Raw genomic sequence first — 15,956 nt, 5'->3', positions numbered from 1 at the left:
GTTGGAATCGACTCGATGGCAGTGGGGTTTTTTATACTGAGAGCAGTAATTAATGGTTTAGGCTCCAGGCCTGGGTTCGAGTTCTGACACCAACATTTCTTAACTGTATGACCCTGGACAAATTACTTACTCCCTCTGTACTTCACAAGGAGCCCTGGTGGCACAGCGGTTACGAGTTATGGCTGCTAACCAAAAGGTCGGCAGTTCAAATCCACCAGCCGCTCCTTGGAAACCCTATGAGGCAGTTCTGCTCTGTCCTATAGAGTTGCTATGAGTCAGAATTGATTTGATGGCAACGGGTTTTTGTACTTCAGATGTGCCATCTATAAGGTGAAGGCAGTATCTCCATCAGAGGGTGGTGGTGAGGATTAAGCAGGTTAATTTATGTAAAGGACTTGGCTTAGTCCCCCACAGCAAGGACCTTATGTTCATTTGAACCAATGGTTTTGCCAATTCCCCTTCTCCTGGGGCCCTGGCTGGGTCACTGTGAAGGTGAAGAGAGATGGTACGAGGCAAGCCCAAGGGACCAAGGGTCAAAATCAGGAAAGCCCAGTTCTGGAGGCCCAGCCAAGTAGTGTGTGCTAGGCCAAAAAACGAGCACCCAAATATAGAGGTGGGGAGGTGGGAGACAGTGCAGCACAAGCCAGGGTGCACCATATAGCAGGGAAGTGAGGGAGTCCATGGAATGCAGGGAGTGCTGTGGGAGCTGAGCCTGGTGGGTACATTTGGGACTCTGCACCCCAAAGCCTCCCCCTACAGGCCCCGCCAAGGGAACCTCAGAGAACCCCAGGTCAGCAGAGATGGCCAATGAGGAAGAGAACACAGGTGCTGAAGGAATTTATTCATGAGAAGATTCAGGGTCAGTCCAAGAGACAATCTACTGGTTACAAGCTCCAGAAGCTCTTGTCGTAAAAGCCATGAGGCCCAGAGCACCCCTGGGTAGGGGACTTGGGGGGTCTGGTGGCCACCTTGGAACAGAAGAGCAGGCACAGGCAGTTCTGGGTACTGGGTACTGAGGGACTGTCTTCCAGGCCAGCCTGCCCTTCCCCCAGGTCCCCACACCCCCTCTAGGTTTAAAGTGCAGCTGGGGGGAGGGGCAGGTAGAAGTGGGGCACCAAAGAGAGCCCCATTTGGACACTGGCCACCCTCAAAAGCCCTCCTTCCTCCTTTTCCCTGGGGGTTTTTTGAGTTTCAGCCAGAGTCTGCCCACCCAGGATGGCAAGCAAAGCCCCTCCCTGGAACCTCTGAGTAAAGGGACCACCCTCCTCCCCCATCAGGTATTTAGAAATAGCTCCCCCAAGAGTGGGGCTGGCTCCATCAGCTTTTTGAGGGCCTAGAACTTGGGGGGCAGAGGGAGGAGCTAAGATTTCTAAGAGGAAGAGGAGGGAAGGATGTTCTTCGGTGATGGTTTGGGGCTCATCCCCCCCTCCCCGGCCCAGAAAGACTTCTTCTTCCCCCCACCTCCCATCATCCCAACCACAGGCAAGTCAAAGAAGCCCCGGAGAGGCCCAGGGAGCCTGGCTCCCAGCTCTAGCCCCAAGAGTCAACAGGGTCCTGCCCAGGCCTGACTCCCAAACCACTCCATTTCAGTGTCACAGGAAAGAAGCTTCCCCGGGATGGGGGCATGGAGAGGAGGGCCCTTTGGAAAACCTGTGGTGCTGGAGCTTCCTGCTTCTGCCAATGGTCTTCCTAGCCCAGATCCAGGCTCCCCTTAAGGCTGCTGCTGGCAGTGTGCCCACCCTCCACTCTGGGACCCAGCTCCACCATCTGCACCCCCAGGGACCCTGCCCCACCCAGGGGCAGTGGGGTCTTGGCCTGGTGCCTCCCCCCGTTTTGGATGGCCTCACCTTCACCTCAGCAGCTTTGCCAACTTCCACCCCCTCCCAGGGGCACATCTCTAGGAGGCAGAAAGGAAGAGGAACCCCCTCCAAAAAAGAACTCTGAAGACCTCTTCCTCCCCCCACTCTTGAATATATTAAAATGTGCAGCTTGGCTCCAATCTCTCCCCTTCAAATCTCCATGGCAACCGGGTAGCATTCCAAGTCCAAATCTGAATCCAAGTCCATCTGGTGCCAGAGGGGGGCTTCAGCCTCCCCCACCCCACTATTCCCCAGAGGGTGAGATCCAACATTCCACAGGGGGATGAGGGGGGGAAGAGTTGGGGGCCTTAGTCCTCAGCCCCCTCTTCCTCAGTATGGGGGACCCCTGGGGGATCCTCGGGCTCAGGGGTCTGCCCACCAGGATGGGGGTGAGGGTGGTGATGGGGGTGGATGCCGGGCTGGGTGCCTGGCCCGTCCTCGCCCTGCATGTAGACGCTCAGGCCCTCGTGGCTGGGCTCCTTGCCGCACGCCTGGCAGCTGCACTGAACGATCTTCTCCACCAGCTTGTCCACCCGGGGCACCTCCTCATGGCCAGGGCACTCCAAGGTCACCTGGGAGCGTGAGAGAGAGAGGGAAGGGTGTTTCCAAAGGCCTGGTGAGGGCAGGAAGACCCTAAGGGTAAGAATACCTCATGCGACCAAGAATCCCAGAGACCCCCAGACTCCCAGAGCCCACCTGGGATGCCCCAGTTAGCTCTGCGGGTCCATTCAAGGGGTGGGAAAGACAGGAGACTGAGCCCCTGCAGAAGCCACCTGATTTGTCTCCTCAGGTCCAGTCCTGCCACCTTGCTATCCACCCGCCACAGCAGCCAGAGGGTACCCCAGGGAAAATAAATCCAATTGCAGCCTAACCCAGTGAAACCCAGCGCCGTTAAGTCAATTCTGACTCATAGCGACCCTATAGGACAGAGTAGAACTGCTCCATAGGGTTTCCAAGGAGCACCTGACAGATTCAAACTGCCAACCTTTTGGTTAGCAGCCGTAGCACTTAACCACTACACCACATTGCAGCCTACCTCTGCTTAAAAGTCCCCTCAGTGCTTCCAACTGCATTTAGGAGAAAAATCCTGATTCCTTCCCAAGGCCACTCAGGACCTTCAGGCTGCTCCTGGCTGATCTCTCTACCCTTGACCTTGCACCACTCCCTCCAATTCTGGGCTTGAGACTTTGCACAAGCTGTTTACTCTGCCTGGAAGGTTCTTGCCCAAACCATCCCTCTGCCACCTGCCCGAAAGTTTGCCTTGTTAACCTTTACTCCACCTTCAGGTCTGATCTTCAAAAGAGCCCCATCGCAGACCCAGCCCAGCTGAAGTTTGCCTTGTATGAGCTCCTTAGCATCTTTCTCTTACCCTGTTTGTCACACTTCTAATTGCCCTTCTCTCCTTCCTCCCTCCCTCCCTTCCTTCCTCCCACATGCATTCATAGAGCACCTAGGATGTGCCAGCTCTGGGGACACAAGGACAAGCATGGCTCCTCAGGGTACTCAGAGACTAGTGGGGGGAACAGACACTTGTCAAAATCACACAAGTGCAGGTGTGGGAGAAATGCTCAAAGCAGAGCCACGCAGTGCTGTGAGAGCCCACGGGAAGGGGGTTTGATCCCTTCAGGGGGATCTGGAAAGGGACCCCAAGACAATGACACTTGAGCCAAGAGCTGAGGAATGAATAGAAGTTAACTAGGTGAGGAGGAGATGAAAACTATTCCAAGCAGAGACAAGAACCTGTGTGAAGGTCCTGTGGTAGGAACCAGCAGAGTAGAGGACTGAATGGAGGTAAGCTGGTGTCAAGACTAAGCCAGTGAGAAGGGTGGGAGGCAAGATGAAGCTGCGAAGATGGTGAACAGACTATGGAGGGCCTGCGGGGGTGGGAGGATTTTGGTCTCATGCTATAACAACGGGAGCCACTAAGAGAAAGGATTTCAGCAGGAGACTGGCATTGGAACAGAGCTGCTGGAAGATCCCTTGTCCTGACATGTAGGGGGTCAGACTTGTGAGCCATTGTGCAGCAAGGACCACATCTGTATCCCCAGCACGAGCCCAGGAGTCTGCACAGAGTAGAGCCTTACTGTCATGGATTGAATTATGTCCCCCCCAAAATGTGTGTATCAATTTGGCTGGGCCATGATTTCCAGTATTGTGTGATTTTCCTGTATGTCATAAATCCTGCCTCTATAATGTTGAGGGAGGATGGGCAGCAGTTGTGTTAGTGAGGCAGGACTCAATCTATAAGATTGGACTTTGTCTTGAGGCAACCTCTTGAGATATAAAAGAAAAAAGCAAGCAGAGAGACAAGGGGACCTCATACCATTAAGAAAGCAGTGCCAGGAGCAGAGCATGTCCTTTGGACCCGGGGTCCCTGCTCAGAGAAGCTCCTGGGCCAGGGGAAGATCCATGAGAAGGCCAATAGAGAGAGAAAGCCTTCCCCTGGAGGTGACACTTTGAATTTGGACTTTTAGCCTACTTTACTGTGAGAAAATAAGCTTCTCTTTGTTAAAGCCATCCACTTGTTGTATTTCTGTTACAGCAGCACTAGATAACCAAGGCACTTATTAAGTGCCGAAGCCATCTGCTGCAATATAGGACGCTAGGAAGAAAGGCCAAGGTCAGCGCAGCCTCTGGGTGGAGGTGGGGTGGGGCAGGGCAGGCGGTACTCACAATCTCCCACATGGACTGGGCCGGCATACAGGAGTCACAGTGCACCAGGGACTCTGTGGACTGCGGGAAGGTGTTGGGGACGCTGTAGCTGAAGCACTGTCCTAGGCACGCCCTGTGGGAGGAGAGGTCACCATGCCTGTGGCACTGTGAGGGAGGCAGGGAAAGACAGCTCAAGTCCTCGCTCCCCCTACCCCCACCCCCAAACCCCACCTGTTCTGGATAGACTTGGCCTCACAGCCGCTGTGGCCCACGATTTGGGTGATGTTCTTGGCCTCGCACCAGGCGCTCTTGTCCGGGAACAGTGCCAACTTGTTGATAGGTGGTGGGGCGGCCAGCAGCATGGTGGGGAGGACAGCCCCCACCAGGACCCGAAGCATCGTGCCTGTGGCCTCCAGAGCCCTAGAACTGAGCACAGGTGGCAAGTGAAGCCCAACAAGGCCCAGGAGGCTGGGCAGTGTAGCAGAAGGGGTTATAAGCATGGGCTCTGGTACCTGATTGCCTGGGTTCAAATCCTAGCTCTGCCACTTGGTAGCCAAGTATAACCTTGGACAAGTTATTTGTCTTCTCTGTACGTTGAAAATGGGGCTGTTAGTACGCGAATCTGATGGGCATCATGAGGATTAAATGAGGCATTACATGAAAGCACCCAATAGAGGGCCTACCACACCCTCCCTCTGTGTTAGCTACTTGTTACTTTCACGACTAAGGCATACTCGACCCAAGCCGTGGTCTTTTCGATTGCCTCATATGCATGCGGAAGCTGGACAGTGAAAAAGAAGAAGAATTGATGTATTTGAACTGTGGTGCTGGTGAAAAATACCGAATATACCATGGACTGCCAGAAGAGCAAAAAAATCAGTCTTAGAAGAAATATAACCAGATGCTCCTTAGACACGAAGACGGCGAGACTTTGGCTTGCTTCCTTTGAATATGTCATCACAAAAGACCAATCTAGAAAAATGACTTCACAGCGGGCAAAGCCGAGGGTCAGCAAAAACAAGGAAAACCCTCAATGAGATGGACTGACACAACAGACTCAAACATAGCAACAAATCATGAAGATGGCACAGGACCAGGCAACATCTCACTCCGTTATCCATAAGGTCATATGAGTCAGAGCTGACTCAACAGCAACGAACAACAACAAAATATAACTTTGAGCAAGTTACTTTTTATCTCTGCCCCTTGGTTTCTTCATCTAGAAAAGATCAATGGTGACATTGCATGTGGCAAAGGACTGCTGAGACTATTAAATAAGACACTACGTTTTCACACACAAGAACATGGTGAGTGTTGAACAACAAGGTCCTTCTCACTTCAGCGTCGTGGGTCCCCCAGGGAAACAGAAAAAACTTGCCCATGAAATATCTACCCTCGAGGGCTGACTCCAGCATGTCTGGGCTGAGGCACTGCCAGTTGTCAGCATCCTGACATAGGGGAAGCTAACTTCCGTCTTCATGTTGCCGCAAATACTTTCGCCTCCTTGGCTAGCTGGACCTTGAGAAAAAAAAAAACTAACCCAGACCAGATGATATTTTTTCTAGGATGCCCCACCAGAGCCTTGAGACCACTTGGGCTCTACACATTTACATCATTATCCCCCATCAGTCTCATCCTAGCTGGAGCCAAGCAGGAGCCAATCAGAGCGAAGCACTGACGGTCTGTGAATTCCCGGCTATACAGAACGATGGAGCAAGACACTAAGACAACATCAGAATGGGCCAGAAGATGGCGCTGCAGGGCAGAGTCTATGTCTAAAAGATTCCTCTCCACGGTGACTGACTCTCTCCCAACGTTCCCCAACTTTGTCCTCTGTAGGTTTCTCCCATTCCCCTTCCTCAAAAACTTTGAGGTGGTAGGATTTCAGAGACTCAGAAATGGGGGCAATGCCAGCAAGCAGTCTCACTCCTCAACGGATAGGGCACTGGGGAAGTACTGGACTGGGAGTCAGGAGTCTGCCAACTTCTGACTCCTGCCGCTGGCATGCTGTGACCCTGGCCACTCGGGCCTCAGTTGCCCTGCCTATGAAATGAGTGGGCTTCACTAGACCATTAGTTTCCAAACTAGCTTCAGAATCATCACAATTCCCTGAAGACTTACGGAGTGAGGGTTCTAGGATGGGGTGGGATTCTGCATTTTTAACAAGCTTCCCAGGTGGTCCTATTGCTCAGCCAGGCTAGGGACCCACTGGGTGAGAGGATCCCAAGGGACCATTCCAGCTCAGACAGACCGGGATTCTGTGTCTTCAGGGAGTCTCCAGAAGGGCCTAGGTGAAGCTGAATCTGAAAGAGGGAGCTGAGGGTCCCACTGGTCCCACAGACGCCGAGCACTAGGATAGGGATGATAAAGACAGGTACTTGGTAAAGGGTCAGGGAGGGATAGAGAGGGGTCCTGCCTGCTCTTGCAGGGAAAACCTTGGCAGAGCTGGCTAGGCTCAGCTCCCAGGGAGGGTGCAGGTCAGCCTGTAGGGCTGTGAATTCCGTGAGTTCTCGCCATCCAGCAAGTCCCCTTCAGTTCCTGCCTCTTTTCCCTGTAGGAGGTCTCTAGAAGCCTAGATGTCCCATCTCACCGGATCTCAAGGCTTAGATGACTCCTGCTCCCAGCCCAGTGGGGAGGGGTAGAAACAGAAGAGCAGTCAGAGATAGTAAGACAGTTCACCCCATTCCAAACAAGCTTAAAGCACGGTCCAGGCTCACCCACACATTTCTGGTCTTGCTCACAAGATCAACAGCAAACACCATGTTTTCCGTGGAACCACCTTCTAACAAAGTAGAACGGGTTTATTCTTTTTTTTTAGTTTTTGTTGTTGTTGTAATTATACATATAACACAGCATTTGCCAATTGAACGTTTTTCACATGTACAGTTTAGTGACATCAATTACGTTAACCATGTTATATGACCATCACCGATATCCATTGCCAAATTTTCTAGAATAGGTTTGTCCTTAACTGGCAACCTAACCAATTTCCAACAAACTTAGCACCCAAGAGGTTTTCCAAGTCTAACAGTTTCTCTTCAGGGTTTGGCCACTGCACATCAGAAAAGGGCCCAGTGACTGAATTAAGGCCAGAGCGTACCAGGCTCAGGAAGTTCTGGGGACTTTGGTCCTATACCTGAGCCTACCACCCTTCCTTGGGAAGAAGAGGGACAATTAGGGTGGGGAGTGATATTAAAGTTTACTTAGAATTAGGGATGGAGATTGGGTGGTAATGAGAATAAACAAAATGAGCCTTCGGGTCTGACATGGAGTTAGAATTAGGGTTAGAGGAGAGGTCAGAATTGAGGCTATGGGCTGTTGTTGTTAGGTGCTGTCGAGTTGGTTCCGACTCACAGGCTATGGGTCAGGACTAAGTTAAAGCTAAATTGAGACTGGTGTTGAGGTTGATAGCAAGGCTTACCAGGAAATGGGATAACAGATTTCTTCAGGGGAGTTACTGGCCCAGGGGTTGGTAACTGGTTATGAGGGGCAGCCAGAATTGAGGAGAAATGAGGTAAACTGAGGCAGAAGACCACCTCCTTTGTCTTCCTCCCTCTCTAGCAAACATACAGTTAAAGTTAAGTGTTAAGGGCCATCAGTGCGGGGCGGGGGGGCGGGGAGCGGTAATTGTAACCCAACCTGCCAGGCAAGGCCTCTCCCCAAACCCAGGGTACTGGCCAGGGCCTCAGAGGAGGGAGCTGGGACTGCCACTTGGCTCCCCTCAGCCAGCAATTCTGAGTTCCAGCACACAGCCAGGCTCCCACCAGAAGATCCTAGAGTCCCTAGGTTTGAATCCCAGCCCTTCCAGCTAGGAGCCATGTGACTTCCAGAAAGTAAGTTCACCTCTAGGGACCTATCTTCCTCAACTCTAAAATGGGGGCACAGCACCTTCCTTGGATGACAACTAGAAGGATTAAAGCACCCAGCACCTAGTAGGCACCCAACTAAGGCCAGTTCTCTTCCCCGTGGGAGCCTTGAGGACTAACCTCCCCCCACCCCAGCCTGGGGAGCTAGAGGTCCTGGGACAGGCTGGGCGCTGGGGCAGGTAGCAGAAAGGGTGCCAGGCACAGTCTCTCCTACACACATTTATGTTCAGGACACGCCCACCACCCTCCACCCCCAACCCCAAAGAACCCACACTGCTCCCTCGCACACCAGCATGGCCTCTTTGCTAGCAGGTTTTATTTTTTGTTGGTTAATGCTTCTTTCTTTTTTAAAGCAGCAACTCAACTACTTTTAAGAAGCAGCTGGACCTTCCTTCCTGACTTGAGAGCCTCACCCTCAGATTCTCATCCCTTCCTCCCTGCCCTGAAGGTCACACAGCAAGTCACGGGACTCCCCAGATGCCAGGGCAGGAGGGGGAATCCGGGATCGCTGGGCCAAACCCTTTCTTGGCAGAGAAATGTCCCATAGCCTCACAGCAAGTCCAGGCAAAGCAATGCTCTTCCCCTAGGCCATGCAGTTCCCTGCAGTTTGGCCCACGTTTCCTGAGCACCTTCTCAGAGGGCAGGGAGAGAGGGGAGGGTGAGTATGGAGGACCTGGGGTCCCAGCCCCTACATTCCCCTTAGGAGTTCAGAGCCTAGAGGTGAAGCCATCTGTTTTGGGCAGTTGCTTTCAGTAGGGGCAGTCAGAGATGGCAGTGAGGGAAGGGTGGGGGTATGAGAAAGGGAGCAGAGATTCTTAATTCTGAATTTAATTAAAAAAAAAAAATTCCCATCCAGCCAAGTCTAGCTCATGGCGACCCCATGTGTTACAGGGTAGAACTGTGCTCCATAGCGTTTTCTTGGCTGTAATCTCCATGGAAGTGGATGGCCAGGCCTTCTACAGCGTCACTGACTGGGTTCTAACCACCAACCGTTAGCAGGTAAGCACAAACTGTTTGCTCTACCCAGGTCCCTATCACAATCCAGGATAAACTGGACCAATAGTGTCAACAATGCAACCAGTCAGCGTAGATTTCAGGGTATACAATTAGTTAACAACCGGTAGTAGGGAACCAAGGGAAGGAGCTCCTGGCTGAGCAAAAGAAAACCCAAAACCCACTGCCATCAAGTCGGTTCTGACTCACAGTGACCCTACAGGACAGAGCAGAACTGCCTTTTAGGGTTTCCGAGGCTGTGATCTTTAAGGAAGTAGGCTGCCACATTTTTCTGCCCCAGAGCCTTTCAGTTAGCAGCTGAGTGCTTAACCACTGTGCCACCAGGGCTCCTTGAACAAAGGAAGGGAGGGGAAGTTATGGCTATCAGCCCATTCTCCTCCGTCCTCACAGAAATGAGCTAACTATGACCTAGGCACAGTTCCAAATGCTTTACATGCGTTAACTTAATCCTTACAATGACCCCATGAGATAGAGACTACTATTTCCCCCACTTTATAGAGGAAGAAACTGAGGCACACAGATGGAAAGAGATTTGCTTGAGGTTATACGATGAGTCAGTAGGAGAACCAAGAACTGAACCCAGACAGGAGCGGCTTTAACCACCGCGCTACCTTTACAGATGAAAAGGGGTGAGAAGGTATCCAGGGAATCCGGGAAACAGAACCAGCCCAGGCCCCTCCTCCTCGGGAAGGAGGCTAGAGTGGGGATGAGGGGCCTGGGACCATTTCCCTGCCCCTGCTCCAGTGGACTGTGCCTCTTATTCCTATTTGCTCTCTGGGGTTCAGCCACTGCCTGGGTTAGAAGCCTAGGAACCCAACGAACCAGAGTTCAAATCCCCACTCCGAACTCCCCAGCAGACAAGAATGTGGTCATGGGCAGACAGACGCCTGGGTTCTCGTTGCCTTGGTAAAAACATAATATCCTTCTTCACAGGGTTGTTCTGAGGCTTCAATGAGGGCATCTGGAGTACAGGACTGTCTTACCACCCCCCACAGTTTACTCCCAAATCCGAGCCCTCCAGTCCCTCAGCTGCCTGGCACATTCTGAGGCTGGCGCCCACACCGAAGGGAAACTGTGGCACAGGTCGAGGAAGTGGCCACCCCATATCTCCCACATGGCGGGGGAGAGAGCAGTGAACAAACACAGGACTGCCTTGGCAGCTTCTCCGGAAGCCTTTGCTCAGAAGGTCCCTCAGGAAGGACAGGGAGGTGGGGTAGCGAGAATGCAGGCTTCAGGGTCAGGCCTTTTGGGCCATCCCTGCCGGAGCCTAGCATCTTCCCTGAAATGCCTGCTAAGAACTCTGATGCCCAGGTCCCAGTCCTGGATATGCTGGGTGAGGCCCGGGCATCTGTAGGTGGTCCCTACTTGATTCTGAGGCCCAGTCGAGTCAGGAGCATTGTCCGCCTCAAACGGTATCCCCCCACCCCACCCCAAAGGGTCTCCCATAACAACACTGCTGACTGAGCCACCCAGCCCCTCCATCTGGATTCTAGTGGCTGGAATCTGGTACTAAATTCATGGAAGGGGCCAAGATTTCAAGGAACACCTTCTCACAGACCCCAGACAAACCAAACTAGTTGCTGTCAGTTAGGATTCGTGGAGAACCCACCCACCATGAAACCCTGCAGTAGGGCAAAGAGTTGATTTTGTATAACAAGTGAACAATCACTCCCCACTTCCTTTTTTGGGTAAATCTGAATACTCAAGGTCAGTTAAGGCCTAGAACGCAGGATTTTCAAGGTAGACACACACATACGCAAACAGGCCTACCCCAAACCTACTTACCTGTGCCCCTACAAGCACATAATAATATATTCTACACACATGTATACAATCATATGCATATACAAACACGCCTATACATACACACAGAAAACATGCCTATACACATGCTCAACACACACACAAATGCCCCAGGCCTCTGCAGTTACTGCTCCCAGCTACCAGCCCAGTGGGACAGCAGATGGAGAGAGCAGGGTCAGCAACTCCTTGGCAGTAAAACAGGCCCCTCCCCAGCTTCAGACCCCAACAGACTCCAGTGTTTCTACCTGTGCGCTTAGCATCCAGGTAACATTGTGATACCAGCAGGAAGCATGTGGGGTTCATGGTCTGTTGTTTTTCAAACTTATCAGACTAGATACTTCCCATTCTCTATCCCCCTTCCCTCCACGTCTCCCCACCCCCCCCACCCCCGCTCCCCTCCCCACACATGCACTAAGGACGGGGTCTGGGTCTCCTTCTCCATTAGCCAAAGATGACTATGACCCAGGTTCAAATTCTAGCTCAGCCACCTTAACCTTTCTGTGCTTCAATGTCCTCCTGTGCGAAGTGGAGCCAGTGATAATAATACCTACCTCACAGGGCAGTTCTGAGAATTGACCTGCAGAATGCAAGGGAACTTCTGGAGAGGGTGCCGGTCAAGGGCAAGTCCTTGGTAAATGTTACCATTATCAGGAGCTTGGAGTCACCCTAGCCTCTTATCCTCACTGGCCTCCACCCACTCCCTTCCTCCTCCCACAATCTCCTCCTAGCCCTCCTTTCCTTCCCTTCCTCCCACCGGATCCGGGTGGGTTCTGAGGACATCTAAATCTGGGGGTGTATCTGCCCATGAAACTGGATTTAGGGGAAACCTCAAGGTGAAAGTCAAGAAAATGGGATGACGGATGGGAAAGGTTTTATAAACTGTCACATGGTGCCCAACACTAGGTGCATGCCAGGGTGGGAGCTGAGAGGAAGATCACACTCAGACCCTAACCCCTCGGTCACTATGGGGACAGGGCTTGGAAAGATCAGCCCGCTCTAAACCCAACTTGGGGAAAACAGGCTCTGCCCGCCACCAGGCTGTCCCACTGCCATGTGGCAGGGTGCAGAGGGTGTGGTATTTGGGGCCGCAGCCCTAGGCTCAGGGATCAGGGAGGGTAGGGCAATGGCTGCAGGTCTTGGAGCAGGTACAGGGACTTCCTTGAATGGCGCAATTGAAAATGTCTCCCTGGGAGAGGGGCAAGGCAGGGTCAGGCCTGGGGATCCTTTCTCACACAGATTAGCTCAGCAGGGTTTCCTGGGCTCACACTAGGGGTCATCCACTGACCCACTGTGTGCCCAGAGGCCAGACAGTCTAATGGCAACATACCGAATGACTGGCCATTTGCTTAACCTCCCTAAGCCTCATGTTTGCCCCCTGTAAAATAGGGAGCTGAGCCTGGGAATGTCCATTTTAGCAGATTGCCTTGGAAGGAGTCTCGCTCCCACATGTTGCTAAGGCCCCTGTGATTCCAGGACCTCAGTCTCACCGCAGGGCAGCTTCCTTCCTTCCTTCCTTCCTCCATGGGCACAGCCTGAACCAACTGTCCAGGGGGTGGAGTTGGGGCCACACAAGGCCAAGCCCATGCCACTTACCTGCCTCTGCCAGGCAGCTCTACCTTCCAGCCCTGGCTACCTCTGTGCCCCGCCCCAAACCAGGACCATGGTCCTCCTACCTGCAGACTCTCCTGCCCAAAGACCAAAAACAGCCTCCAGAACAAATCCACGCTAATGAGCCACAGGGCGGGTGAACATCTGCTCAGCAGAAGTCCTGCTGCGGCCTCACCAGCATCTCTTCCGGCTCCCACAGCCTCCCACCCTCGGATGGTGGGGGTGAGGGGAAGGAGTTAAACTCAGTCTGAAGTCCCACTTCTAACTAAGATCGCCCTATCTCTGGCTAATGCAGAGCACCCAGGCACTGCAGAGAAAGGTCCAGCTTGCAGGGGTGGCTGTGGAGGGGTGGGGGTCACCAAGGAAACACTCCAGCCTCTGCTTTTTCTTTGGCCTCGACTAAAGACAAACTATGCCCAAGCAACCCCAAGCATCTGGGGGAGTCCCACGAGGCTGGAGGCTTAGACAGTAACAAAGCAGAGGGGCTTTTTATTGACTAAATGCCTCCCCACCCTTATGCCCCACCCGTGCCCAGTCTTTGGCCTCCAGCTCGGGAAGGGCCTCAGCAAGCCCGCAAATGTACCCTTCTCCCCAATGCCCGCCAACCCCTTGGCCCCGCCGCCAAGGCAAGCTGTTGCCCCTTTGCTGCGGCTTGTAAAAGACCTGAATCGCCCCGCCCAGGGAGGGGGACGGGCAGGTGGCCGGCAGCAGGGCCCAGTTATCCAGAGGGCCTCGCGGGGGTGGAATTCTCAAGAAAACTGAGCCCCCGGAAAGGGTGGCTCCCCCCTGCCCCAGGCTGAGCTCCAGGAATGACCCAGGCACGGCCGGGGGTCAGGCGGAAGGTAGGAGGAGCAGTCTTGCTTCTTTTACCGGATCTAGGACACTAATTATGGGCCCACCTGGGAGCCCCAACACTGGGGGATTGTCTGAATTGGAGGGCTGGAGGCCAGGGAGACGCACAGACACAGAGCGAAGCTCCCACAGAAGGGCCGAGCAGAGGGACAGAGAGAAAGGGAGAGAAAACAAAAAGGCAGAGACAAACTCAGGGAAACAGAAAACGGAGGCAGAAGAGGAGAAACAGAAAGAGACAGACCCAGGGAAAGAGAGGGACGGATATAGAGAGATGAAGTGACATAGAGAGACAGAAAGAACGGGAGACAAAAACGGACAACAGAAAAAGGAGGGGGGACGTACAGAGAGGCTCGGGGGCAGCGCGGGCACCCGGGCAGAGTCAGGGGGACGCGCGAGACCCGCGACTGCCTCTCCCCCGGGCGCTGCCTGGAGTCCGCGCGGCCGGACCCGCCCTCGACCCGCCCGGCTTTCGCCCTGTAATGCATTTCCCTCCCTCGTTCTCTGTGGGCCACGGAAACTCCTACCAAGAAATGGAAACCCAAGGCGGTCTGGTGACCGGCTCCGGGCGCAACGGTGGCCCCCTGGCCACCTCGAGCCGCGCCCGCGTCCTTCAGCTCCGGCGTCCTGAGGCGCCCGGGCACCCGCCGGGCCTCCTGGGCTCTCCGGCTCCGCGGCGGCGCCTCTGCACCGCGCCCTCGGCCGCTGGACCGGCCGGAGGGCTAACCTCGCTGGCGAAAGCACGGCGCTGCCCTGCGGCCAAAGCCTCTGGAACCCCGGCGCCCGCATGCTGGCCCGTACGGACTTACCGCACGCGCGTGGCAGCAGGGAGCGCTGCGCGTCCGCCGGGTCCTGCGGTGCTGTCTGCGGGCCGCGGGGGTGGCAGGCGCAGGCGCCCCCGGGAGGCTCGGGGAGGCGGCCGGCAGGGTTGGCGGCGCCCCGCGAGGCGAGGCGAGGCTGCACTGCGCGCCGTCTGCGGCCCCGGGCGGGCGCGCGGTGCGGGGGAGCGGCGAGCTGAGCAGCTCAGACGTCAGGGGTGTCTCCGCTCCAAATAGGGATTGAGGGCGGGGGCAGCAGAGGGGAGGGACGCGAAACAGAAAGAGCGGGCGGGCGCGCACGCCGCTCCCTCCGGGCGTGCAGGAGGGGGCGCCACGGTCGCCCGGGGCCCGGCCCAGCGTGTCCTCCCACGGGAAGCACCCGCCCCGCGCCCCGGCGCAAGGGCCCCAAGGCTTTCTCCCCGCCCCACCGCGAGTCCCGAGCCGGGCTTCTGAGTGGTCAGACGGCTCAGCGGAGCTCCGAGGGGCACCCTGGCTAGCGCCCAACGGGGAAGGCCCGAGCAGGGAGCCCCCGCGTCTTCTCAAGCGCTTTCCGCTGGGTTTCTCTGCGCTTGGACGTCTCTCCGCCGGACTTTTCCTGAGACCCGACTGTCAAGTCGTGCCAGGCCTTGAGGTGATAAAGATGGAGGTGTTCATTTTTGTGGGAACCGCACATCGCAATCTTGCTCCGAGAGCGTGGCGCTCGCTCCAAACCATGGAGTCCCGGCACCAGGAGTCCGCCCTCACTCCGCAGTATTGTGGTGCTCGCATCCTCTCAGCTCCGGGGTATACGAATGCGAGCCGGTTCAGGTCCGTGCTCTTTGCACCGGTGTCACTCGACCTCCGCCCAGCCGCCCCTCCACTCCAGTCATGTAGTTTAAGCATCCGGAGGAGGGCCCCAGGAAGGACTGTTTGGAACGAGAGCGCCAGAAGACAGACTCGTTTCCCTAGCTCCTTGGAAGAGCTAGCCCCGCGTCCAACCTCATCTCAGGAGTACCACTTGGCACTTGGGAGGGTTGTGGTGGTGCGCTCTCGGTTCAGTTTGCCCAATGAAGTGAGAAGATAGCTTTGCTCCTGGAAAGTGGTAGCCAATGGATACCACGTGGGACACGGTTGTGGGACTTAGGGATTTTGTCTTATTTTGTATCATAGTTAATCCGTGTGTGTGTCTTTTTCTTGGCTGGAAGCTCCGAGGTGGATGCAGCCCTGCTGGTCTGGATGTCACGTGGCTGCTGAGCATCCTGTGGGTGGCTCCTAGCGGCCTACTCCTAACTCCGTGGTGCACTGCAGCCTATCTGTCCTTTCCAAACCCAGCATGCCTCTCCGTGTCTCCTAGCTCCGAGCTCTGTTCCCTCTGCCTGGGCTTCCCGTCCCCTCCTCATCTCCTGGCAAACGCATTCTTCAAGGACCAGACTGGAGAGCTTTCCCAAGACCCTTAGATAGCAATAAACTTCTTCCTCCAGACCAGATCTCGGGCCACACACATGGTA

At 54.7% G+C, this 15,956-nt stretch overlaps 1 protein-coding gene across 1 annotated transcript; it reads right to left on the bottom strand.

The window, feature by feature from the left end:
- Window positions 1-828: 828 nt before the first annotated feature.
- On the bottom strand, window positions 829-15,142 carry NBL1 (NBL1, DAN family BMP antagonist). The gene is made up of 6 exons (XM_049875514.1): window positions 14,970-15,142; window positions 14,770-14,918; window positions 14,461-14,665; window positions 4,743-4,937; window positions 4,533-4,644; window positions 829-2,431 (listed from the first exon to the last, which is right to left on the bottom strand). Exons 1-6 carry the CDS (start codon window positions 15,140-15,142, stop codon window positions 2,168-2,170), a joined length of 1,098 nt encoding a protein of 365 aa, XP_049731471.1. The 3' UTR covers window positions 829-2,167.
- Window positions 15,143-15,956: the final 814 nt, after the last annotated feature.

The sequence above is a fragment of the Elephas maximus genome, chromosome 3, assembly GCF_024166365.1.
Source record: "Elephas maximus indicus isolate mEleMax1 chromosome 3, mEleMax1 primary haplotype, whole genome shotgun sequence".
NCBI classification, from domain to species: Eukaryota; Metazoa; Chordata; class Mammalia; order Proboscidea; family Elephantidae; genus Elephas; species Elephas maximus.
The sequence above is the reverse complement of the archived record's forward strand: the minus strand, read 5'-3'. Positions and strand labels throughout refer to the sequence as shown.

Bases quoted from the DNA above. Each gene is read 5' to 3' on its own strand.
- NBL1 (XM_049875514.1), bottom strand. From the start codon at position 15,142: ATGTGCGGTTCCCACAAAAATGAACACCTCCATCTTTATCACCTCAAG. The intron at 14,919-14,969 runs GCGCTAGCCAGG...CTGACCACTCAG, and splicing joins GCTCGGGCCTTCCCCGTTGG to AAGCCCGGCTCGGGACTCGC. The intron at 14,666-14,769 runs GTGCGCGCCCGC...TGAGCTGCTCAG, and splicing joins GCACGCCCGGAGGGAGCGGC to CTCGCCGCTCCCCCGCACCG.